The sequence below is a fragment of the Acinonyx jubatus genome, chromosome C1 (assembly GCF_027475565.1).
Source record: "Acinonyx jubatus isolate Ajub_Pintada_27869175 chromosome C1, VMU_Ajub_asm_v1.0, whole genome shotgun sequence".
Classification (NCBI taxonomy): Eukaryota; Metazoa; Chordata; class Mammalia; order Carnivora; family Felidae; genus Acinonyx; species Acinonyx jubatus.
Window position 1 is genome coordinate 19,204,130 of NC_069381.1, and position 23,738 is coordinate 19,227,867.

A 23,738-nucleotide genomic window follows, 5' to 3' on the forward strand; every position below is an offset into this window, starting at 1 on the left:
CCTCCCTTTTTATACAAGTGGCATTGTGTCTTACCTTTGTACATAATAATATTAGTACATAAAGACCTTTCTCATCCTTTTTACAGCTACAATGGGTTTCACCATGGCATAGACAGTTGGCTGATCCCCAAATCTGTCTTCTTCCTGGACAGACAGCTAGACTCTATTGCCCAGCAGTTGGATGTGGCCTTGGGACCGAGTTCTAGCCGACGGAATGAGCACAAAAGCGATATCTCCACTTCCAAGCTTGGCCCATAAAAAGTGTTTCATACAAACCTCTACACCCTTTCCAATTCCTGAACTACTGCACACAGCGGAGTTGGGTTTCACAAGTGGAAGAGGGTAGAGCTATGAGCTGAAAGGAGCCTGGATCCCTGAGTTAGCTCGTGCATAGGAGCACCGATTTTCGACTTTATGTGGGAGAGAATTAAATTTCCATTGTGTTAAGCTGCTGAGATTTGGGACTTACAAGTTACAGCAATTAACATTCCCAAAACTAATACATCCATTGTTCCATAATCTATTAAACCACTTCCCTTACTGGAGAACACTTAGGATACTATCAAGCTTTCGCTATTACAAACAACAGTGGAATGATTAACCTTGTACGTACATCATGTTGCATGGGTACAAGTATCTATAGAATAAATTCCAAGAAGTGGACGCTGCTGGGTCAAATAATATGTGCATTTGTGCTTTTGATAAGTATCGCCAAACTCTCCTGCATGGGGCAATCTGTAATCTCTACTTCCCCACAGTTTTGCCAACAAGAGTGAGTAATCAATTTTCAGATTGTAATCTGATAGACGAAAACGTTCTTAGCTTTTCTTATTCTGTATTTCTCCAAAATACAACAATCGAACTAAACTCCAGCCTGCCTAATGTTGGTCTTAGGCTCACAGGCGTGCAGCCCTGCACTTCAGTGCCCAGGACCCTGCTTGTCTAGTGGGGGTTGATGACATACATCAAATAGTTGGTAAAGCGCTTCAGATCTCTGCCTTGCCAACTGGGCATCCAGGCAGATACTCTGCCCTGGAAGACGCTACTAGAGCCTTTACGAGGTATTTTCTTTTTCATTTATTTTTATTATACAGAGAGCCAGAGTGGTGGGGGGAGAGGGGTGGGGGAGGGGAGAGAGAGAAAGAGAAAGAGAGAGAGAGAGAGAGAGAGAGAGAGAGACCCTCATGCAGGGCTCCATGCTCAGTGCAGAGCCCGAGGTGGGGCTCAATCCCATGACCTTGGGATCACAACCTGAGCTGAAATCGAGTCGAATGTTCAACTGACTGAGCCACCCAGGTGCCCCTAAAAGGTACTTTGTAGTAAGGTTTTGGGGCACACAGCACAGGCTTTGGGATCCAAAAGCCCCAGTTAGAAGCCTGAGCCTACCACTTACTTAGCTGTGTCACCTTGGGTAGATACTTAGTCTCTTTGATCTTTGGTTTCTTTCTATGTAAAGAGATAATACTTCCCGCATAAGTTTGTGCGAAGGGCTCTCATCACGGTAAGTACTCATAAGGCAGTAATTGTTATTTTTTTATATATATACATACACCATTCTCACTTATGCAATGGAATATTACACAGCTATTAAAAATCATGCCCTAGGGGCGCCTGGGTGGCGCAGTCGGTTAAGCGTCCGACTTCAGCCAGGTCACGATCTCGCGGTCCGTGAGTTCGAGCCCCGCGTCGGGCTCTGGGCTGATGGCTCAGAGCCTGGAGCCTGTTTCCGATTCTGTGTCTCCCTCTCTCTCTGCCCCTCCCCCGTTCATGCTCTGTCTCTCTCTGTCCCAAAAATAAATAACGTTGAAAAAAAAAAAATTAAAAATCATGCCCTAGAAAATATTCACTGGCATAAGACAACATTCAGACTATTTTGCTAAGTGAAAAAAAAAAAAAGGCCATACAAAAGCTTGTATTAAATGATAACATTATTGCTTTTAAAAATGTATACGTATAACGTTACGCATTTTAAAAGAACTAGAAAGCCTGGGGCACCTGGGTGGCTCAGTGAGTTGAGTGTCTGACTCTTGATTTCAGCTCAGGTCATGATCCTAGGGTTGTGAGATGGAGACTATGCTGAGCACCAGCCTGCTTAAGATTCTATCTCTGCCCCTCCCCCTGCTTGCAGGCTTCCTCTCTCAAAATAAATAAGTAAACAAATAGATAAATAAAAGAACTGGAAGGACAAACATCAAAATGTAAAAAAACTATTTTTTTCTTCATGCTTTTGTGTGAGTTCTTGGTGGTCTAAATAGAGCCTGAGCTATTTTTGAAATCAGGTGGGAAAGATAGGGGGGTTAGGAATGTATCTTCATAGGCAGCAAATTCCATAGCCAAGACAGTTTCTATCCTCCTGGGAGGATTTCTGAGATCCCCTTGAGGGAAGGAATTAGCCTGCTGTGGACGCAGGTTGTTTGTGGCTCGACAGCCCTTCCTCTGGGGACCGAAACATCTCTTCCTTATCCGTGTGGCCCTGTAGGGCTGCCAGTCCTGGTGCTCAGTTTCCCCTGACCCAGAAGTGGAGGTAGAACCGAGGCAGGCCAATCTATCTGCCCCACTTAACAACTGTCCTTCTGGTACAGTGATAGATCTAGAAGGGACAAGTAACCCAAGCAGGGCCACGGCCTTCCCAGAATAGTGGAGGCAACAGAATCTCTCTTCCTGTTAAATCTGGAGCTGAATTGAAAAACGCTTGGGGTGGGGCGCCTGGGTGGCTCAGTAGGTTAAGCATCTGATTTCGGCTCAGGTCATGATCTCGTGGTTCGTGAGTTTGAGCCCCGTGTCAGACTTTCTACTGTCAGCGCAGAGCCTGCTTCAGATCCTCTGTCCTCCTCTCTCTCTGCCCCTTCCTTGCTTGTGCTTTCTCTCTCTCAAAATAAATAGGCAAACTTAAAAAAAAACACAGGTTCAGGCTGCCAGCAACATCTTTCTTGTCTAATGGGGGGGGGGGGGGTGTGCAGTGAGAATGGAGCTCACACACACAGAGTGGAACTGAGCCAGGAGAAGGTAGAGAGAGTGCCGGGGCTTTGATGACAATGTCTGAGACCCTGGATCTAGCTACACTGGCCTGAAGCCTGTCTGCCTTAGGTCTTCCCACTTACGTGAGTCAATAAATTCTCTTTCGGTTTAAGCTAATGAGTTACGTTTCTGTTATTTGTAACCAAAAAAGTCCTGATGAATATGTGTGCTCAGGGTCATACCAATGGCTGCCATACCTTCAAAGTCATCAGATCCAACCCGCCAGGCAAGATGTTGAGGACGATCTGCCCAGCAGTGACCTCCTGCAGGATCTTCAACACCCGTGCACACTCGCTTACCCTCTGATGCACCTGCAACACAGACAGTCCTGGTGGGACCTGGAACGCCGCACAGTCATCCAGCAAGGATCTCACTCTCCGACAGAGCCAAGGAAGAATGCAGGGATAGCTTGCCCACCCACATCTCAGCAAGCACTGTGGGTTCCGCATCCTGAGAAAGGCTCAGCAACTTCTAGCAGCTCACATAAGCGCCACCTAACAGTTCACTGCAGTCAGCACTGCCATACAGACTCTCTACCCACCCCCCACAGGGGTGTCAAGAGGACCGAATAAGACAACACATATGAAAGCACCTTGAACACAAAAGGAGCAAGAGTGTTTTTGAATCAACCTAGTACTGGATTCTACGTGCCTATTAACAACAGACATCCATTGCTTTTGTCTGTCTAGCACTTATCTGCTCCTACTTTGCCCGCTAACCCTGACCTTTGAGGACTGTGCTCCCCTCAAATCTATCAATGTACTTCTGATGGGAATTTCCCATTTGGGTATCCCTCCCCAGTCTAGGAGCCTTCCTCCAGGGTTTTTCATTTTCAACCTGCAGCTTGAGGCAGGTATGACGACTGGGAGACAACCCCCAAAGAGCCTAATTCTCTCAGATGGGGAGCTGAAACATACACAAGCTCAGACTGTCACAAGCTACGGTTCTAACCTCACAAGGTAAGCCAGTTTGCAGACAAGACCAACCAGCAGAGCAGAGATGAGAAAGAAAGAAAGGTCTTGACTGTATTTGTCTGGCTCCCGTGGTCCTGCCCCACTTACAACTGCCTGGATAAGCCAATCAAGTCTCCATTTGGCCTAACGAGATTAAATGGACTTTCTGTCACCTGCAATTGTAAAAGTCTTGATTAATACCCCATTTCTCTGATGTGGCAAGCTCAGACCCACTATGGCTGAGATTTCAGGACAGAAGGTTAGTGAAAAGTCTTCTCAGTGACTATAGTAGGAGGAAGACAGGTAAACTCTCCCTTCCCCAACTGGCACAAGCCTACCTGGCAATTTCGGACATGGAATTCCTTCTCCCCTTCTTCAATCTGACGGTGAGGGATCCATTCCTCCTCCAGCGACTCATTAGGGAGCTGGTTCTCCTCTGGGGCCTGCTTGCAGAAACAGGTGGTCGCGGCTGACCCGTCCCTGAAATACACATGCCACCAGAGACACCAAGAAGACACTCTTCAGCTTATTTCTCCCCTTTACCAAATCCTCCATTTCCGCCAAGATACCCTGGATCATCCTTTGGCCAGGAGGGAAAAAGATCTGGGGGCATACACAGGAGAGGAGAAAACCCTGAAATGGAAGACTGATAGGTTTGAACCCCAATTTAGCACTGTCACCTTCAGCAAGTGAACCTCTGAACCGTGGTTTCTTCACCTTTAAAATGAGTATAAGGGCGCCTGGGGGGCTCAGTCGGTTAAGTGACCGACTTCAGCTCAGGTCATGATCTCCCAGTTCGCGGGCTCACGCCCTGCATCGGGCTCGGTGCTGACAGCCCGGAGCCTGGAGCCTGCTTTGGATTCTGTGTCTTCCTCTCTCTCTGCCCCTCCCCCGTGCACACATGCACGCGCTCTCTCTCTCTCTCTCCCTCCCTCCCTCTCAAAAATAAATGAAACAATAAAACATTAAAAAAATTTTTTTTTAAATGAGTATAATACCTGCTTTGTGTGGTTGTCGTGAAGACTAAAAATACCATCTCAATATGGGTCTAGCCTATATCCTAGCCCACAGCAGGCATCCAATCTATTACACTTCGTTATGACTGCCGTCCCCTCACCTGTGTTCTGGAACAGCCACCACAAAGCCGTGGGAGGCCAGCTCCATGCAGAAGGCTGAATACAGTGTCCTAGAGATTCAGGAAGGAAGAAAGAGAGAAGTGGTCAAAAGACTTGCCCACCTGCAGCCCCCAATCCAACCATACTTGGCTAGTCACCATCTCAAAAGATTGAATGGAGGAAGATTCCTTTGGAATAGCCCTCCTCAAGGTACTTTCTCCGGCCAGCATACCACTTGTCTCCCCAAGGTTCCAAGAAGCATGTGGAAATCCATCCAAGATGTTTTCAACCCCATATGAACCTTGACTTATCTCCTCCAGCACCTCCCAATACAGTTTGGCTACTTCGACAATTGCATTTTTATTGTCTATATGTTGTATGTCTCCCAAATTCGTTGGTCAGATCCTCGAAGACAGACACTCTGGCTATTTCTGTAATATGCAAATCTGCCCCTGTCAGTTAGCATGTGATTTTTTTGGTCTGTCCTCCAACTTCCCAGAAAAAAAGCAATATGGCAGACACTGTTCACTGCCTACTCTAAACACTTACTTTTCCCTCCGCCTTAGTAACAGAATCTGATTTTCAGCTCAAGATAGTTATGCCATCAATTATGACATTTCTCAGCCTCCCCTGCAGCCAGGTTTAACTGTGTGATTAAGTTCCAGCCCAGCAATAGAAATATAATACTACCCTCATAATGAATTAAAATTCTCTAGTAGATATATATTTTAATGTGTACTTACTTATTTCTGAGAGACAGAGAGAGAGGCAGAGAGAGAGAAAGAGAAGCCCAAGTAAGTTCCATACTGATAGCGCAGAGCCCGATGCAGGGCTCAAACTCATGAACTGTGAGATCATGACCTGAGCTGAAATCAACAGACTGCTTTCAGTTCAACTGACTGAACCACCCAGGCACCCTGATATATGTTTTAAACTCAACAACAAAAAAACCCAAAAAACCCAGGTGGAATTAATTTTAATATGTTATATTTAACTCAATAGAGCCAAGACATTATCATTTTGACATATAATCAAAATGTCTGAATTAGGGACACCTGGCTGGCTCAGTTGGTAGAGCATCCTACTCTTTGATCTTGGGGTCATGAGTTTGAACCTTTGAGCCCCACGCTGGGTGTAGAGATTAATTTTTTTTTTTTTTTAAGATTTATTCATTTTTCAGAGACAGAGTGCGAGTCGGGGAGGGGCAGAGAGAGAGGGAGACACAGAATCCCAAGCAGGCTCCGGGCTGCTCAGAGCCTGACATGGGGCTCAAACCCACAAACCGTGAGATCATGACCCGACCCAAAGTCAAATGCTTAACAGACTGAGCCACCCAGGCTCCCCGGGATTACTTTAAATAAAAAGAATGTCTGAATTAATGAAATATTCTATTAAGTTCTTTTTTTTTTCCATTTGAAGTCTTTGAAATCCAGTGTGTACCTTACACTTCACATCTCAGTTTAGACCAGCCATATTCGTAATGTTCAATAGCCACATGCAGCTAAAAGCTACTATAATGGACAGAGTAGAGCTAGTCAATGGGACTAGACAGTGTGTTGTACAGAACTTTCAGGCAAATTCTCCCTTCCTATTGCTTGGAATGTGGGTGTAACGGTAGGAGCAAAAGCAGCCACCTGAGGTCATCAGATAGCCTTAGAAATGGAAGCCACACATGGCCGAGCAAGATGATAAAAGAAGTCTGGCTCTCTGCTTAACTGTGGAAGTACCATATCATCTCTGTCTACCTCTAGCTTTCTTTTATCTGAGCAAGAAAAAAAAACTTCATATTGCTTAGGTCACTGTTATTTGGAGTTTTTCTGTTAATACAACTTGTTTGGATCCTAACTGATTCAGAAAGGTCAGGAAGGACAGACATTAAATTGATTTTCACCTTCTCTCACTTCTTCAAGGGAGGCAGTGCATTGGACGTAAGAGCCAGAGAGATTTCTGATCCTTTCCCAGTTCAAACTGTGTAACCTTGGGCAAGTCTGCCTTTCAGAGCCTGCCTGGTCATCTGTAAAATATGCATCCCGCCCCCCCACCCACCCCCCACCTACCTCACAGGACTGTGTGGAAACCAAAGGAACAATGGCACATCGCAAACAGTTAATATTTATTTATGTATTTGTGTGTTTATTTATTTAGAAAGCACGTGTGAGCACGTGAGGGAGGAGGGGCAGGGGGGTGAGAGACAGAGACAGAGACAGAGAGAGAGAGAGAGAGAGAGAGAGAGAGAGAGAGAATATATCTCAAGCAGGCTCCACGCTCAGCACAGAGCCCAATGTGAGGCTCCATCTCATGACTGTGAGATCACGACCTGAGCTAAAATGGAGTCGGATGCTTAACCAACTGAGCCACACTGGCACCCCAATAAACAGGTAACATTTAAATACACATACTCCTCCCTGTGATGGGAAGCCATAGGTCTGGAAGGATTTCCAATCCCGAATTTAACCACACAGGCAACAAGAGGAAACCATGTCCCTTTCCCTCCCTGCCTTTTTTCTAGGAATTTTTTTTTAATGTTTTTTTTTTTTTTAATTTATTTTTGAGACAGAGAGAAACAGAGCATGAACGGGGGAGGGTTTGAGAGAGAGGGAGACACAGAATCTGAAGCAGGCTCCAGGCTCTGAGCTGTCAGCACAGAGCCCGACGCGGGGCTTGAACCCATGGACCATGAGATCATGACCTGAACTGAAGTCAGATGCCCAACCGACTGAGCCACCCACGCGCCCCTTTCTAGGAATTTTTTTAATGTTTATTTATTTTTGAGAGAGATAGAGACAGAACGTGAGTGGGGGAGGGTCAGAGAGAGAGGGAGACACAGAATCTGAAGCAGGGTCCAGGCTCTGAGTGGTCAGCACAGAGCCTGATGTGGGGCTCGAACTCACAAACCATGAGGTCATGACCTGAGCCGAAGTCAGACACTTAACTGACTGAGCCACCCAGGCGACCCTTTTCTAGGAATTTCATTCTGGTTATTGATGAGTATTTATAATTGGCTCACCCAGGTCAACTGAGGGGTGAAGTCTCAATACACATTCGTAGACCAAAAAGACCACTCTCCAAAGTCATGTGCTCACCTGCTGTCTGTATAAAATACCTGTGAGCTTATGAGGATGTTTCTTACTTTTTTCCCTGCTAGACTACAGTCTTTCTGAAGGCAAGGACTCTGTCTTATTCACTACTGAATACTCAACCCCAGCACAAGCCCCGGTATATGGCAGGTACTGAATTTACTGAATAAGAAAGCAACATTGAGGGCACCTGGGTGGCTCCGTCGGTTAAACGTCCGACTTCAGCTCAGGTCATGATCTTGCAGTCCGTGAGTTCAAGCCCCGCGTTGGGCTCTGTGCTGACAGCTCAGAGCCTGGAGCCTGCTTCGGATTCTGTGTCTCTCTCTCTTTCTGCCCCTCCCCCACTCATGCTCTGTCTCTCAAAAATAAATAAAAATGTTTTTAAAAAGTTTTTAAAAAAAGCAACATTGAAGACCATCTATTTGCCTTTTGAGCCGCATCTCCACATTTACTCTCCACTTCCTGCCATGGGCTAGCTGTGTGAGTCCACGTTTAGGCTCCCCTAGTGGATGCAATTCCTTGATGTTTATCTCCATAGGACTCACCTTCTCATGCCAAGGGGCTGGCACAGAACAGATGCTCAACAGATATTTGCTAAATGAATGAGAACCTAGCAAAACATAGCCCTTGTATTCACTTAGTGAATATTTGTTGGGAAACTACTACTTTCCCAGGTATTGTCCTAGGCACTGGAAGAGATAGAAGACAGACATGGTCTCTGCCTTCAGGGAAATTACAATCTAGTAGAAAAGACAGACCTTAAAGAATAATCACACATGGGCACCTGGGTGGCTCAGTCGGTTAAGTGTCCGACTTCAGCTCAGGTCACTATCTCACACTTTGTGAGTTTGAGCCTCACGTCAGGCTCTGTGCTAACAGCTCAGAGCCTGGAGCCTGCTTTGGATTCTGTGTTTCTATCTCTCTGCCCCTCCCCTGCTCACACTCTGTCTCTCTCTCTCCCAAAAATAAATTAAAAAAAAATTTTTTTTAATTTTTAATTAAAAAAAAAATCACACGTAGTTAATTCATTATAATTATGATAAGTACTGAGAAGTACTAGATATTGTCTTATGAAAGTACATTACTGAAAAAATTAAACAATATAATGCAGGGATTAGGATGGGTGTCCCTAAAAGTGACATCCAAACTAGACATTGAGGTTAATTTGGAATTAGCCAGGCAAAGATGAAGGGGTTGGGGGGCCAGAGGAGGAAGAGAGAAGCAGAACAGCAAATATTTCAGGCAACGGAAACAGCCACAAAGCACAGCACAGATAAAGGCTCTGAGGCAGAAAACAACATAGTGCTTTTATAGAAGTGAAAGATCAGTTTGTCTCAAGAGCCGGAGTGAGGCAAGTAGTTAGAACTGAGGCTGGAAACTTTGTCTGGGACCTGCATCCACGAAGGCCATGACAAGAACTGAATTAAGTTCAAAGGACTATTAAAAAGTCTAAATACAGAAGCAACAGTCGTTCATTTATTTAACAATATTCACTGAGCACCCACCATCTGCCAGGCACTGCTCTAGGTGCTGAAATGACTTGGTCCTATCTGCTTTTAAAACAGATCTCCCTGGCTACTGTGTCGACAACGGCTTAGGGAATGGAGAGGCAAAAATAGATGCCTTTGAGATGTGTAACCTTCTAGGACATAAGCCAGACTTATGTGTTGATAATGAACCTATAGACAGAATCTTCACAAACTTACACAGGAACACACAGACTATAGTTATTAAGCTATGTAACACAGCAAGATGTAGAAATCAGGGTTCCTAGGAAGAATTCTGAATGGATACTGACTTATAAAACTCAGGCAGAGCCTACCCAAGTCTGGTAGGAGAAATCTTACCATTCACCATCCCATGGTTCCTCGACATAGGGAACCAGAGAACTGCGTGTGTGGACACTTCCAGGTGCCAGTCTAACTGAATCCTCACAAACCATGCTGTGGGAGCAGCATCCCCATCCGACAGATGATGAAATCTGGGCTCGGAGAGTTCTACCACTGTCCCAGGCTCCCACGGGGTGGAGGGTGGGGGGGGCGGCGGCGGTGTGGCTGAGATTCACAGGTGAGGCTCTGAGCTCCAGGCGTGCAGGGAGTGAGCCCGTCTTACTGTTAGATCAGTGCCATGGCAGAGCTGTCCCTCCGTATACAGTGAAGAAATTACTCTGTAAGGCGTAAGCTCCTTTCTAATACTTCCGTGCTGTCACATAGAAAGAGGACTAAAAGTGTTTATTTATAAATGTTTCTGTTTAAATAAATATGAACAGAAAATAAGTTGTTTATTTCATTATAAATGCTGAACATGAGAAGCCTGCTGAAAGACTCCACCAGGTGGAAGGGGCTTGGGAAAGGCCTTTAAGGGAAGGTGGAAGGAAGCAGATGGGAGATAAGACAGCTGGCAGGCGGAAATGTCTGTTTCTCTGCCCTTTGAGAAGAAGTTCAGACTCAGCTGCTGTCACTGGTTGAGGAATATGACAAGTTCTGGGGGACAGAAGCTCTTACCTGAAGGCTCCCATGCCATGGGAGAAGATGATCAAGGGGTATCCAGAATCCTTTGTCTTAAAGGGGCCATTCCAGCTAACAGGCAGGCGACAAGATCCTGGCAGAGACATGGGCTATAGAATCTCTGGCTGCCCCAGATCTGTATTCCCAAGGGCAGCCTGGGCACAGGCATGCGTGGGGACACATGCCCCTCCTCACTGGAGAACCACCTTTTGCCCCTGAGCAGTCCAGGGCAAACAGTCACCTTTTCTTTCCCCTTTTCTTCCCTAGCAAGCACAAATATAATACAAAATGGGAAGATAAATGCGACAAGTACTGAACAACCCCTGAGGTGCCAAGGCGGTGGGTAGACTTCTTAATGGTGGGGCCTTTGGGGGAAGTAGATGACTCAGTGTGACTTTCCCCAGAGAGAGGAGAGCTAAGGAAGAACTGTAAACGAGAAGGTCTGGATTCAAATCCACGACAATCTAACTCTATAACCAAAGCTCTTATGTATATAATCCTCTCCCAATTCTCCACACTGCAATGGCTGATGCACGCCCCATGACAAAAGGGCTGGAAACTGCAAACTAATGGTACTGTGGGCGCCTAGGGATCTCTCCTAGAAACATAACCAAGAAGCTGGGAAAGCATCTGGGCGGGGCGGGGAAGCCAGCCCTTACCCACAGCCAGGTTGAACAGCAAACCCCCCCAGCGCTTATTAAACCGCAGGTAATCGGCCAGGCCAGTGCAATACTCATAGCGGGGGATCCACAGGGGCTGCTCCGTGGTCTCCTCTGACTCCTGGCAGGGATAGAAGAGTCGAAAGAAGCTCCCCTGTAGGAAAGAAGAGAGCAACTGCTCAGAGCAAGAAGCCTGACTCTGCTAGACTTCCCATCAGACACACTCAGAGGGTATCTGAAGTGCCAGCGGGGCAGGGCACCAAAATGGGGAACTTAAGCTCTAATTCATATACCTGAATTTCGCACCCAGAAAATCCAGAAAGGAGCAAATTTATTTTTAGCGTACATGTAAGGCTTACGTGATTTCAAATAGCTGACTAAACTTTGCATTACATCTGGGAGCACCAAAATATTTTCAGTGCTTGGATCAGAAAGATTTCAATTCTGGCCCTGAGCCCAGGCCTGGAGGAGCCCCAGGAGTGAGATTAGCCCTCGTGCTGGATGGGGTGGGGGGGGGGGGGGCATCACCCAGGGCAGTTCTCTGGAAGCGGCAGCACACTCATTTTACACAGGAGTAGGTGAGGGCTTAACAGGAAGTACGTGCCTCTCTCAAGAGAGAGGGGGAGTCTAAGGGCCAGCAGAGAAGCACCTAGGAACTGTTGGAGGGAAAGTCTGGAACCAAAGCAGGAGGGAAAATGGATGAAGGCAGGAGAGGAGAGAGAGGAGCATGTCTTCCAACCCAGGTCAGGGAGTCAAAGGCCAACAGCACATGGCCCACGGCTCCTCCTCCCATACCTTCAGATTAGCAGGAGACTGAAGACCTTCCCAGCATCAGGCATCTGCTCTAAAGATAAGGCCGCAAGCCCGAGAGCTGCCCTTGGAGCCAGAGCCCGCACCCCCTTTCTTCCTAGCTGGCAAAAGAACCCATCTCTGGCTACCGAGAGGTTTCTAACTGGAGAGACGAAGAAAAAGGTCAGGGAAGACAGACTTGGGGGCTCTATCACCAAATCCAGACCAGCTCTCTGTTTCTTCGGAATGGCTATTAAGTCATGGTGCAGGAAAAAGCAGCAGGGGTGTGTGCGGACAGAGCCGGAGACGCTTACCTGGAGACTCTGACCTTCCATCACATCCCCGCAGCCTACGAGGTGGGGTCCTGTGACAGGGGGAAAGCCCACGGACTGGTTGACCCCCATTTCATCACCAGCTGAGACAAACAACGACCTGGGCAGCGCTGAACTTGATGGCTGAGGGTGGAACATAGAAGAGCCTCTTGCTGGTTTCCTCTTAGCTTCCTGTTGATTCTATGTGTCATCTGCCACCCGTGTCCACTGCTCCTTATCACCCCATCTCCTTGTCAGGGACTCGTTCAGTCTTCCACACCAACCACTGTGCTACCCTGACTTTGTCAAGGTTTAAGGGCTGCTTTGTTGTTGGGGGCAGGGTGAAGAGATGGTTGGGGAAAGGAAAGAGAGCTTCCACGCTTCTCAAAACCCACTGCCAAGTGCTCACTCAGCACCTACTATGTGCCCAGCACAGCAGTAACTTCTACGTAGAATGTAACCCAGGCTGCGTCCTCATGAGACTAGGAATAACGACGACTAAGATGTACTATTGGCTCTGTGTCAGCACTGAACTAAGCTCTTTACATACAGTACATCACTTCATTCTCTCCACAAATCTCTGAGGAAGGTCCTATGAAGACCCTGTTTACAGATAAGGAAACTAAGGCACAGGGAGGTTGAATAGCTTCCCCAAGTTATACTGCTTCCAGGCAGCAAACCCAGGTCTGTCTAATGCAGACCCGAGCTCTTAACCCCTACTGATCCTGCTTGTGCGGAGACTCAGTTGCAGGTTTGCAAAAGCACGGACCTACACTACTGACTATGAAGGAGGCACTTAGGCTGGGCCTTGAGGTATGAGCAAGATCTGGAGGCAGGGGAGAGGAAGGAAAGCATTTCCACACAGAGCAAGAAAGGGCAGCGATAGGGGAAGAGTATGATGTGGCAGGAGATCAAACAGGAGCCTTGAACATGGCAGGTGTGCGTGCTTCGGACTAGCCCACATTCCAGGAGCTCGGCTGCTCCCTAAACAGGAGCTAATGCCATGGCTTCTGTCCCTCTGCAACCTCATCATCACCAGCAACATCGTCATCATTACACCTATGGAATGCCAGGAATGACACCAAGTGCTTTGCTATGTTACTAATTGAAAAATTGAGATGAGGAAACTGATGAGTTTGCCAGTTAGGTAGATTACCCAAGAACATACAGCTAACAGAGCCAGAATTTGATCATGAGCAGTGTGGCTCTAACAGTGGAGAATATGGTCAAGCTTCTCAACATGCATTCTATCTTGCCTTCCTGTGTGACTTGGGCGGGGCTGCCCGATCAGCCCTTGGTGTCCCCTGGTCGGTATCTGGATGAAAAGTGGGCACATGACATAGTTGGTCCATTCAGAGCAAAGCTCAGGACTTTTGATCCCTGAGGACGGAAAAGCTCTTTCTTGTTTTGAATGAGAGTGATGTGCAGATACAAAGCCTTGGAATGTGGGAGCTGCTTTGCTACTTCAAGGGCGAAGCTACCCAAGGAGGATGGATAGCAGAGTTGAGCAAATCGGAGAAACGTGAGTCCTATTTGTGAAGACATTAAGACTCTCTTAATCTTTATCTTAAAATGAGGGGCAGCTCAGTCAGTCAAACGTCCGACTCCTGATTTCGGCTTAGGTCGTGATCTCGTGGTTCGTGAGGTGCGTGACACAGAGCCCGGTGCGGGGCTCTGCACTCACACGTGGAGCCTGCTTGGGATTCTCTCTCTCCTTCTCTCTCTGCCTCCGTCCACCCTCTGCTCACATGAGCTTTCAAGTGCACATGTGTGCACGCTCTCTCTCTCAAAATAAATAAATCAACTTAAAAAAAAAAAAAAGAATCTCACCCTCTGAGGAAGACATGGCCGCAGCTACAGCAGAGCTTTGGAGGCCCTGCTCCTGCTCCTGACTCACCAAGTTGCTCAGGAAGCCGCACTGCAGCCATGGCTTTTAAAGACACCGGGAAGACACCCGTGGAACCAGAGGTGGCGATTCACCAAATGAGAATGACGCTAACCAGCCGCAACATAAAATCTTTGGGGAAGGTATGTGCTGACTTGATCAGAGGCGCAAAGGAAAAGAATCTCAACGTGAAAGGACCAGTTTGGATGTCTACCAAGACCCTGAGAATCACTACAACAAAAACTCCTTGTGGTGAAGGTTCTAAGACTTGGGATCATTTTCAGATGAGGATACACAAACGACTCACTGATTTGCACAGTCCTCCTGAGACTGTTAAGCGGATTACTTCCATCAGTATTGAGCCAGGAGTTGAGGCTGAAGTCACCATTGCAGACGCTTAAATCAACCTCTTTAATAAATTATCAGTTGCTAAAAAGAAAACCTCTAGACTATACATGAAAGGCCTGACCCACTCACTCCTAGATTTTCTAGTTACATGAGTCAGTAAATCCCCTTTTTGTTTAAACTGACTTTAGATTTCTAATGCCTGAACCAAAAGCATCTAAACCGATACGCTAAGTTCCAGCCCCAGATTTTTGGTCATTACACTATTCTGTTTTCTTTAAGACACTCTGGGATGGATCAGAAAGTTCAAGTCCTGGGGCACCTGGGTGGCTTAGTCGGTTGGGCAGCTGACTTTGGCTCAGGTCATGATCTCACGATCCGTGAGGTCGAGCCCCGCATTGGGCTCTGTGCTGACAGCTCAGAGCCTGGAGCCTACTTTGGATTCTGTGTAACCCCCCTCTCTCTGCCCCTTCCCCACTCGTGCTCTGTCTTGCTCTATCTCTCAAAAATAAGTAAATGTTAAAAAGAAAATTATAAAAAAAAAAAAGAAAGTTCAAGTCCAAGCATGTCTAGGCAAGAAGAGACCTTAGAGACCATTCCCATCAATCCTCCCCCACCCTCCCCAGTATATACACGTGCTGCTGATGAAGAAATCAAGGTCCTAAGAGGTTAAGTGAACTGATGAACATCACAAGTGTAACTATTACTACACACAGATCTCCTGGCTGCCAACTTCCAACTGTCTGGTCCAGTGGAAAACTCAATAACCGATAATCCTAACGTCATTCTATTTACCTTTGGAATATAATAAGTGATTTTCTTTCTACTACTCTGTAGTAGTAGAACCCAGTTCTTTTTATTTACTTATTTTTAAATGTTTACTTTTTTTTTAACGTTTATTTATTTTTGAGACAGAGAGAGACAGAGCATGAATGGGGGAGGGTCAGAGAGAGGGAGACACAGAATCCGAAACAGGCTCCAGGCTCTGAGCGGTCAGCACAGAGCCTGATGTGGGGCTCGAACTCACAGACCGCGAGATCATGACCTGAGCCGAAGTCGGCCGCTTAACCGACTGAACCACCCAGGCGCCCCCAAATGTTTACTTTTGAGAGAGAGAGTGCGAGTAGGTGAGGGACAGAGAGAGAGAGGGACAGAGACAGAGAATCTAAAGCAGGCTCCGTGCTATTTGCAGACAACTTAACATGAGGCTGAACTCCCAAACCGCGAGCTCATGACCTAAACCAAAATCAGAGTCGGACACTCAACCGACTGAGCCACCCAGGCACCCCAGAATCCAATTCTTTTTAAAAAGAAACTGAGCTCCTGATGTAGCCAGTGCACCAGTTAGCCAGAGTGAAACTGAGCATGTGCATGAGCATGTCTCATACCCTGAGCTTTTCCCCTGGTCGTTGAGGGTGTAACCAATGGCGGGCCTCTGCAGGGAAACAGGGCACATGTCACCCACATGACAATGAAGCAGCTCCAAGTTCTAACTGCCATCAAAGAAGGTCAGATAAGAAGATCAGATAGACATAGGAGTTCTGAGAAGAAAACACACTCTGGTATCTTGCCAGTGGAGGGCGGGAGAAGGTGGTAAAGTTAATTTTCAAGGAGAAGAAAGTGCATGAGCTAAGACACAGAGGTAAGAAAGCACACGAGAAACAGCTAGTCATTAGTGACGGATGCGAGGTGACAAAAGAAACGTGTGACAGATACGGAGGGTGGCAGTCTCTCAAGTGCTAGGCTAAAGAGTTGGAATCCACTCTGGAAATGAGGTTGTGGAAATCACCAATATCAAGTCTGAAAGAGCCAAGTTTGAGCCCAGCTCCTTTGCTGCCTAGCTTTCTTACCTCGGGTGGAGCATCTGATCTCACTAAGCCTGATTCCCCATCAGTACAATGAGATGCTATCCATCCTCACAGGGTTGCTAGGGAGGTCAAATGAAATAATTTAAAGTGCCCAGTATAGTATCTGGCTCTTATGAAGTATCCAGGAAATATGTGTTGATTGAGTGAAATGTAGAAACAACGGGATTTGGCAACGGAGTGGATTTGTGGAGGCAAGGGAGAGAGAAGAGCCAAAGATGAGTCAGGTTTCAGGACTGGGTGACCAGAATGATACTAGCTTCTTACGGGAAAAGATGTTGGTCTTTCTGCATATAAAGAACAGTGCTTGGGATTGGAAATCAGGATAAGTGGAGTTAGACTGCTAAACAGATGGGGGAGTAGAACTCACTGGTAGTCCTGGAAAGTTTCTGGGGAGGGGGTCATTAAGTTTGGAAATAAATACAAATGAAAGCTAATTGGCCAGAGTGAGGCATACCCAAAAATGAATCTGCATTCCCTGGGCTCACATTAACTGATGTCCAAGGAAGGCGGGGGGGGGGGGGGGGGGGGGGAGGGGATGGGAAAATCCAATTTTGCCTACAAGACACCCACACAAAGTATCCAGAGTCATTTCCAATAAATGCCATATAATTTTCCAAGGAAATTAGTCCAGGTGTCTTTAATTTGCTTTGTTTAGCTCATCCAAACAATTCAAGGTGGAACCTGTCTAGAAGCCTCTCTACCCATGCAAACCTATTCCATCCATCAAGGCCCAGAGAAATCCCTGGTTCTCTGTGCTTTCCCAAGTCCTTCCACCTTCCCTCCTCTCAAATCTAAGCACTGTCCACATCCCTCACCTCATAACCAATCACGGGCTGCTTTAGGACAGCTCTTGGATTACTGCCTATTCTAGCAGTTTTCGATCAGTGACTTGCCTATGAACAGTTCAAGTAGAACTTAGTTCAGAGGTTCCTGAACCTATCATCACAATCACCTGGGAAACGTTCAAAAGTATAGATTTTAAGGTCCTCGTTCCCAGAGGTCAGTTTTTAAAAGCTGCCCATGTTTCTCATCAGCAAGGTGTGAGAACCTCTGGCCCAGTGGGAACACAGGACTTTTTATTCAGAGATGTATGCATGCAACAAATATTTACTGAGTGTATACAGTGTTCCAGCCCACCACTGTATATTAATGAAATGATAATGACTAAGATTTCACTTAGTTGAATCCCCATGGCCACCTAGAAGCATGTTCTTGCTGGTTACAAGGCTTAATGTAGCGCCTTGCATATAACTACTCGCAAGAATTAATTTATCCAATGAATCTGATTTAGTTTTTTACACACTTAGGCCTCATTTCTTTGGATATACTAGAGATAAAGGCTGTGTTTTATACTTCTTTGTAGGCCAAACCATCTATCATCAGGCTTCCTCTATGTAGTAAGGACCCAATAAATGCCTCTTTATTTGGCTTTGATTTAAACTCCCTCAATTCTTTAATCTGTCTTTTCTACCTAAAAACAAGGCTATATGGTATAGTGTAAAAAAGGCTTTGGCGACCGTCTGAATTCCAATTCTTAATTGGCTGTGATCTTGAGCAAGTTCCTTAAGTTCTAAGCCTCTGATAATTTATCCCATAGGATAGAAATAATAGTACTCATGAAGTTGTTGATGAGAATTAAATGAAATAATGTATATTATAATAATGTATATAAAGCACCTGAAATGTACAAGGCACTAGAACCAGAGATTGTAGCTCTGAGCCTAAGTTCTTTATAAGTAAAATGAAGTCACTTCTAGTTAGATTAAAATAAGGAAGTTGATAATTGCCTATGGCTTGGTACGTTTCAAGTGCCCATAAAAATGTTAAAAATGAATGAATAATGCCATGTCTCTCTTTCACCATACCCAACCGAGGTCTCTTTCAGAAATTTTTTCTGGATTAAGCCCTTTGGCAAAATGGATTCTTTCCTCCCAGCTTTTTTGGGTCAGAAACACCCAAGCCCAAACCACAGTGTACTAAAAAGGCCCACAAGAGCCCAGAAGGAATGGACAGTGCCTACAATGCAGCTGTCCATCTGCTGGGGCCGTTTCCAGTGAGCAGAAATCAACCACCCTTTTGCCAGCTGCGTGGACTTTTCATCACTGGCTATTTCAGGACAGAGTCCACGATAAACACTTCTCTGGGGCTTCCTTTCAGACAAAGCTCTATGGAGACTTAAAGCTCCTTAAAGACCTTTGGGCTCTGGAGGAAGTGAGGAAACATCCTGCTCTTAGAGAATGGAGACACCAAGTGCTCAAGAGGCAGGCTTGAGCAACAAGGGGGCAGAGATAGAAAAGGAGCCAAGATAAGGGGGGGTCCAGAGCATTAACAATTATAATAAAAATAACCTCTCTCGCTTGTGGAGGCTTTACGGTTTAAAAAGCCCTTTCACACACATTAGCTTATTGGCTCCACAACACAGCCTCACCCTAAGACCGACAGAGCGATTACCATCTTCACTGTGTCAATGAAGAGCGGAGCCCCAGAGAGATTGCTTGATGTGCCCAAGGTCACACAGCGAGTGAGCTGCCGACGTGGACCAGACCCCGGGTCGGGGGAGTCCAGGGCTCTTCCACTAGGAAGAAGGAATGGCGACACTCCTTCCACTACCATGCAAAACCGGAAAGTGAGGGTAAGAGAGAAAGCACACAGGAGGTGTGGAGCATAAAGAAGCCCAGGTTTCAGGGAGGTCACATGTGTGCTCAGAGAGGGGTCGTGGGGGGGGGGGGGGGGTCCTAGCACCAGAGCTCAGGGTGGGACTCCAGGGCCGTTGGGAGTGAAGGAACAAGATGACAGTGGGAGGGTGAAGAGTGCGGGTGGATACTGGAGGTGTCTGAACAGGAAACAGAAAAGGATGAGGGATTAATGCGGACTTCCTCGGACTGGGACGAGCAGCCCCCAAAACCGCCTGGAGGATAGAAAAGTTGGCTCACATCTCAGTTCAGAACAAGAGCTTTCTCCAATCCAACTTACCCAGTCAAGTTGACCCCTCAGAAGTAGCCCAGAAGGTCAACTGACGGGAACTAAAAACTACTCGGGAGCTCGTAGCCCTTTGGTAGTTGTAGTTTCCAGAACTCACCACTGGCGCTTTAAAGCGTTCCCCGCTTCTCTGTCCGGAACTACAACTCCCGAGGTGCACCGCGCGAGATTGTGCATTACGACTCTAGAACTACAATCCCCAGAGTTCTATGCAGCCCCCGCCTCGTTGGATGAAACCTTCCAAGGTCCGGGATGCGGTCCGATTCCTCCCCCTGGTGGTCTGAGGCGTCGCCACCACGATTACAAGACCCGCGCGGAGGGTTACTGCTTGTAGTCCCGGTTAGTAACCCTCCGCCTCACCATTCCTCAAATAATTCCCGGGCGTGCCTAGAAATTGCAATGGCTTCCGTTTTATTCTCAAGGAAGGAGGGGGGAGGAGAGGGGTCGGAGCTTTTTTTCGTTCTTTCCCCCCTCCCCCCAATTCTGTTTCCCGTGAGAGTATGAGACTGCTCATTCAAATTAAGTGCACATTGGCTCCAAATCCATAACCTATTGACAATTGTGATTTTTCCATTGTCCTCCAGAAACTCACTGACATGGAACAGGGGCGAACCTGAGTGATCACGGATACTCCCCACCCTCAGCCCAGCCCTTCCATCCGTCATCGCTTTGCTGCTCTTGTGCTGGTTCTTAGGGACACACTGGTGAATAAGATACTGTCCCTAGCCTCCAGTGAAATCACAGTCTAGTGGAAGAGTCTGACAAATCAATTACAACACCGCGATATGGGCTCTGATGGGGGACACAATGGGGGGTGTGGGAACCCCGAAAGGGGCACCTGCCCAGGCTTGGAGGAAATGGATGGTGTCAGCAAGGCTTCTTAGAGATCTATGTTAAAATTAAGAACTGAGGGAACAGGACTTAGCCAGGAGCACAGGGATTGTGAAGAATGTTTTACACTCAGTAACACAAGAGTGTGAGGGATGCCACATCCTTCAGTCTTGTAAACTTCTGTAAGAAATTTGGATCATTCAAGCAACTTTAAAAGTTTTCAACGGCTTCAGACTACTTACTGAACGAGGTCCCAGCTTCTTAGCTTTGATGCAGGCAGGCAGGGTCTGAAGACCTCAAGAGGGTCCCGCAGGACTAGCCAAGAGGATCCTTGGCTCCATGCAGAATGGAAATCAACCTCCAGCCAGCAGGAGGTAAAAGCAGTTGATTGAAGATACAGGAAGAACAGATACAGAGCATCTGGGAGACTCGGAAAGGAAAGGAGCATCAGTCTTGTCTTTGCTTGGGGTCTGGGGGATTTATCGACAATTGTGGTCTGATGCCCGTGTCCTCTCAGACCTCTAAGAACTGGTCAGAAAAAGGACAGGGTCCAGATGTCCATCATAAGTCACTCAGTCCTTAGAGCCAGGGGTCTTGGCGTCAAGATGCCTAGTGCCAGTGGTCTGAAATATGCACATGATGGCTTTTCCAGTAGTGCCTTAGGTATTATCTTTTGTGCTAGAAGACTCCAAAGATATCTTTACCTCTTTGTCCCTGCAAGGAGGACATACACTAAGGCATGTGCAGGGCAGGGGTACCGGTCCTAGCAAGAATAGAAGCCCAAAAGAGGCAAAATTAAAAAACAGCTTTTTGTCTCAAGGGGTCCCTTCGGTTTCCCTGTCTCAGCTTGGCATTGGAGATCCTCCCCGACCTGGCTCCCCACTACTTCCCCAGAAGTGTTGCCCATGCTTCTCTGGCAGGGCTCTCCTCTCTTCTGCTCTGCCTCCCACTATGTGCTATGTGCACCCCCTCACCATTCTTCTGATGTCCCAGGCTTTTGTTGTTACCTCCACACTTCAAGTCGTGCTCTTCCCTCCACTGGGTGCTTCCCTGTCTCGTGGCTTGTCTAATCCTGTTCTTTTAATGGTCTGCTAGGTTCTCCTCCCCATGAAGCTTCCCTGATTCCTCTAGCCCCAAAGGACCTCTGCCCATTCTCAGTTGCTGGGACATTCGTGTGCGCCTCTCATTTGGGGGCTTACCTCACACTGCCTGGTGCCATCTCCTAGGTGGGAGGTCTTAACGCTCCAAGAAATTGTGAGCTCTCTGAGGTCAGGTGCTGAGTCCTACAGGCGACCCTCCCCGCTCCCCACCCCCCTCCCCCCGGCTCCCATCTCACATACCCTCTAGTCACCAGGGTCCAGAGTCCCTTTCAATTGTTCTATTCAGAGGCTCACCTCTGCTCCTGACACACTGTCGCCACCACCATCCTTCCAGGAGCCAAGATAAACTCATCAGGAAAGAGTAATGGTAGTCTTGCACCGTGGTAATTAAGCCCTGGATTTAATTAAAGCTGTGGTTGGTGGCACTGACAGCAGAGTATTGAAAGCTTAATGTAGATCCGAGAATGCTCTCTTTGGCATTAATCAGTGCTCTTCAGCTGGCCCAGCACAGCCATGACTAACCAGAGTCCCTAATCATGAGAGGGGCAGCTCACACCTCCTATGTCTCCTACTCCCAGACCAGGCCACGGAGGGTGTATTTGCTGGGCAACTGACTTTTAGACTTCCCAGGGACAGGGACGTCACAGCCTCCTTTACCTGTTTGGTCACTGTTAGGAAGATCGGCCTTGGGCCCAAACTCCTGTTGCAAAATAAAATACTTGAGTTCCATTGCATTTCCTTCCAACCTTGTCTTTTCGGGGGTAAACAACCCAAATGCTTTAAGTTTTTAGCAAGCATTTGACTTTCTAGGCTTTTATCCTAGATCCTGTCCTCCAACGGCTCACGTTTTCCTTCCAGCTGGCCACCATCCCACTCTAGCCTTCTCCTTGTTGCTAAGTTACTAAACTGATATTTAGGTGACTAGTTTGGATTTCCTGCCCCCCTCCCCCGCTGAAGTTGTTGGACAACACTTTTTAAAATCAAACTATAATATGTATACAATAAAGTGCGTAAAGTGCACTAATACTAAGGGTCCAGCTTAATTTTTTTTTTTTTTTAAAAAGTGGCGTAACCATCACTTAGTTTGAAATGTGGAACATTTCCAATACCCTGAATGGTTGCCTCATGTCCCTTCCCAGTTTATAACCACTTATCCCCCAAAGGGAACCACTATTTTTCTTTCTATCTTCATCAGCTAGTTTAGGGTGAGCAACATTTTGTAACTTTTGACAATGATATTCTTTTTTCAGTTTGTTTATATATTTTGAGAGAGAGAGAGAGGCAGAGAGAGAGGGAAAGAGTGAATCCCAAGCAGGCTCCATGCTGTCAGTGCACAGCCCAATGCGGGGCTTGAACCCACAAACTGTGAGAAATGACCTGAGCTGAAATCGAGTTGGATCCTTAACTGACTGAGCCACCCACCCAGGCACCCCGACAGTGATATTTTATGCTCAATGATCCATCGTTGGATGATACCTGTGTTAATGCCATTGCGGTCAAAGACCACCAGAAACACACCTGTAATTGAATAAATTGGATACTCCTTGCAATGAGAGAGAGAATACATGAAAAGGAACTGTGGGCCATCTCAGAAAGAGGGGTATCAGGAAAGACTTAGAATCGGGACTTCTGTTAGATGATTTCAAGGAGGCTTGAAGGAAGGAGGGCTTTGGTCTGGATTGGATGCTGTCCGAAAGTAGGGGTAATTCTATGACCAGGGATCTTAATTTTATCTAGAAGGAGGGGAAGAGTTCAGTAAGGTAAAAGCTGTCATTAGTAAGAAGCAATAGTCCCTTTTATTAGCCAGAATAGGGGGATGGTTGGTGTTTTTTGTGGCTTGGACAATGTCCATATTTTGTTCAGACATGAGTATGGAGTGGTCCTGTTTGTATCTTAGTCCCTCATGGACACAGAGTGGCCTTGTCTGATATTGACATTGTATGAAATTGTTTCTGTTCAGCTTAGGTACACCAAGGCTCAAGGGTGAGTCCCAGGCCAGCTCCTGGAGGTCAGGGTCTGCTTTGCTCTTTCTTATATACCAACGTATGTCGATGTCTGCTCTGGGCTGGGTAAATAGAAATTACTTGCCTTTGTGTCCTTGGGGACCTCATGGCTGGTCAGGAAAACGGACAAGAGAACAAATATACACTGTTGGAAGGCACAGGGTCTGGGCCCTGGAGATAGGCTACAAACTTTAAATCTCAGATCTACCACTTACTAACTGAGATCTTCGGCAAAGACCGTTTTTAGGTCTCAGTTTCCTCATCTATAACAGGGACAACAATAGCATCTACATTATAG

The 23,738-nt window shown here is 46.8% G+C and overlaps 2 protein-coding genes across 6 annotated transcripts in view; one reads left to right on the plus strand and one right to left on the minus strand.

Annotated features, from left to right (window-relative positions):
* Positions 1-23,738, minus strand: part of PAFAH2 (platelet activating factor acetylhydrolase 2) — a 62,783-nt gene that overhangs the window by 33,033 nt on the left and 6,012 nt on the right. For 2 of the 5 annotated variants that reach the window (XM_053209330.1, XM_053209339.1), the window contains 6 exons: positions 12,433-12,573; positions 11,330-11,483; positions 10,668-10,764; positions 5,089-5,157; positions 4,310-4,451; positions 3,216-3,329 (listed from right to left, as the gene is read on the minus strand). In XM_053209330.1, coding sequence (XP_053065305.1) covers positions 3,216-3,329; positions 4,310-4,451; positions 5,089-5,157; positions 10,668-10,764; positions 11,330-11,483; positions 12,433-12,522 — 666 coding nt within the window. In that variant the 5' untranslated portion in view covers positions 12,523-12,573. The other 3 variants (XM_027060019.2, XM_015075144.3, XM_053209337.1) reach the window with 3 other exon arrangements.
* LOC106977620 (40S ribosomal protein S20-like) lies at positions 14,306-14,733 on the plus strand. Its single transcript, XM_053209372.1, has one exon. It carries the CDS (start codon positions 14,356-14,358, stop codon positions 14,713-14,715), a length of 360 nt encoding a protein of 119 aa, XP_053065347.1. The 5' UTR covers positions 14,306-14,355; the 3' UTR covers positions 14,716-14,733.

Excerpts from the sequence above, each read along its gene's own strand:
- LOC106977620 (XM_053209372.1), top strand. The coding sequence starts at position 14,356 with ATGGCTTTTAAAGACACCGGGAAGACACCCGTGGAACCAGAGGTGGCG.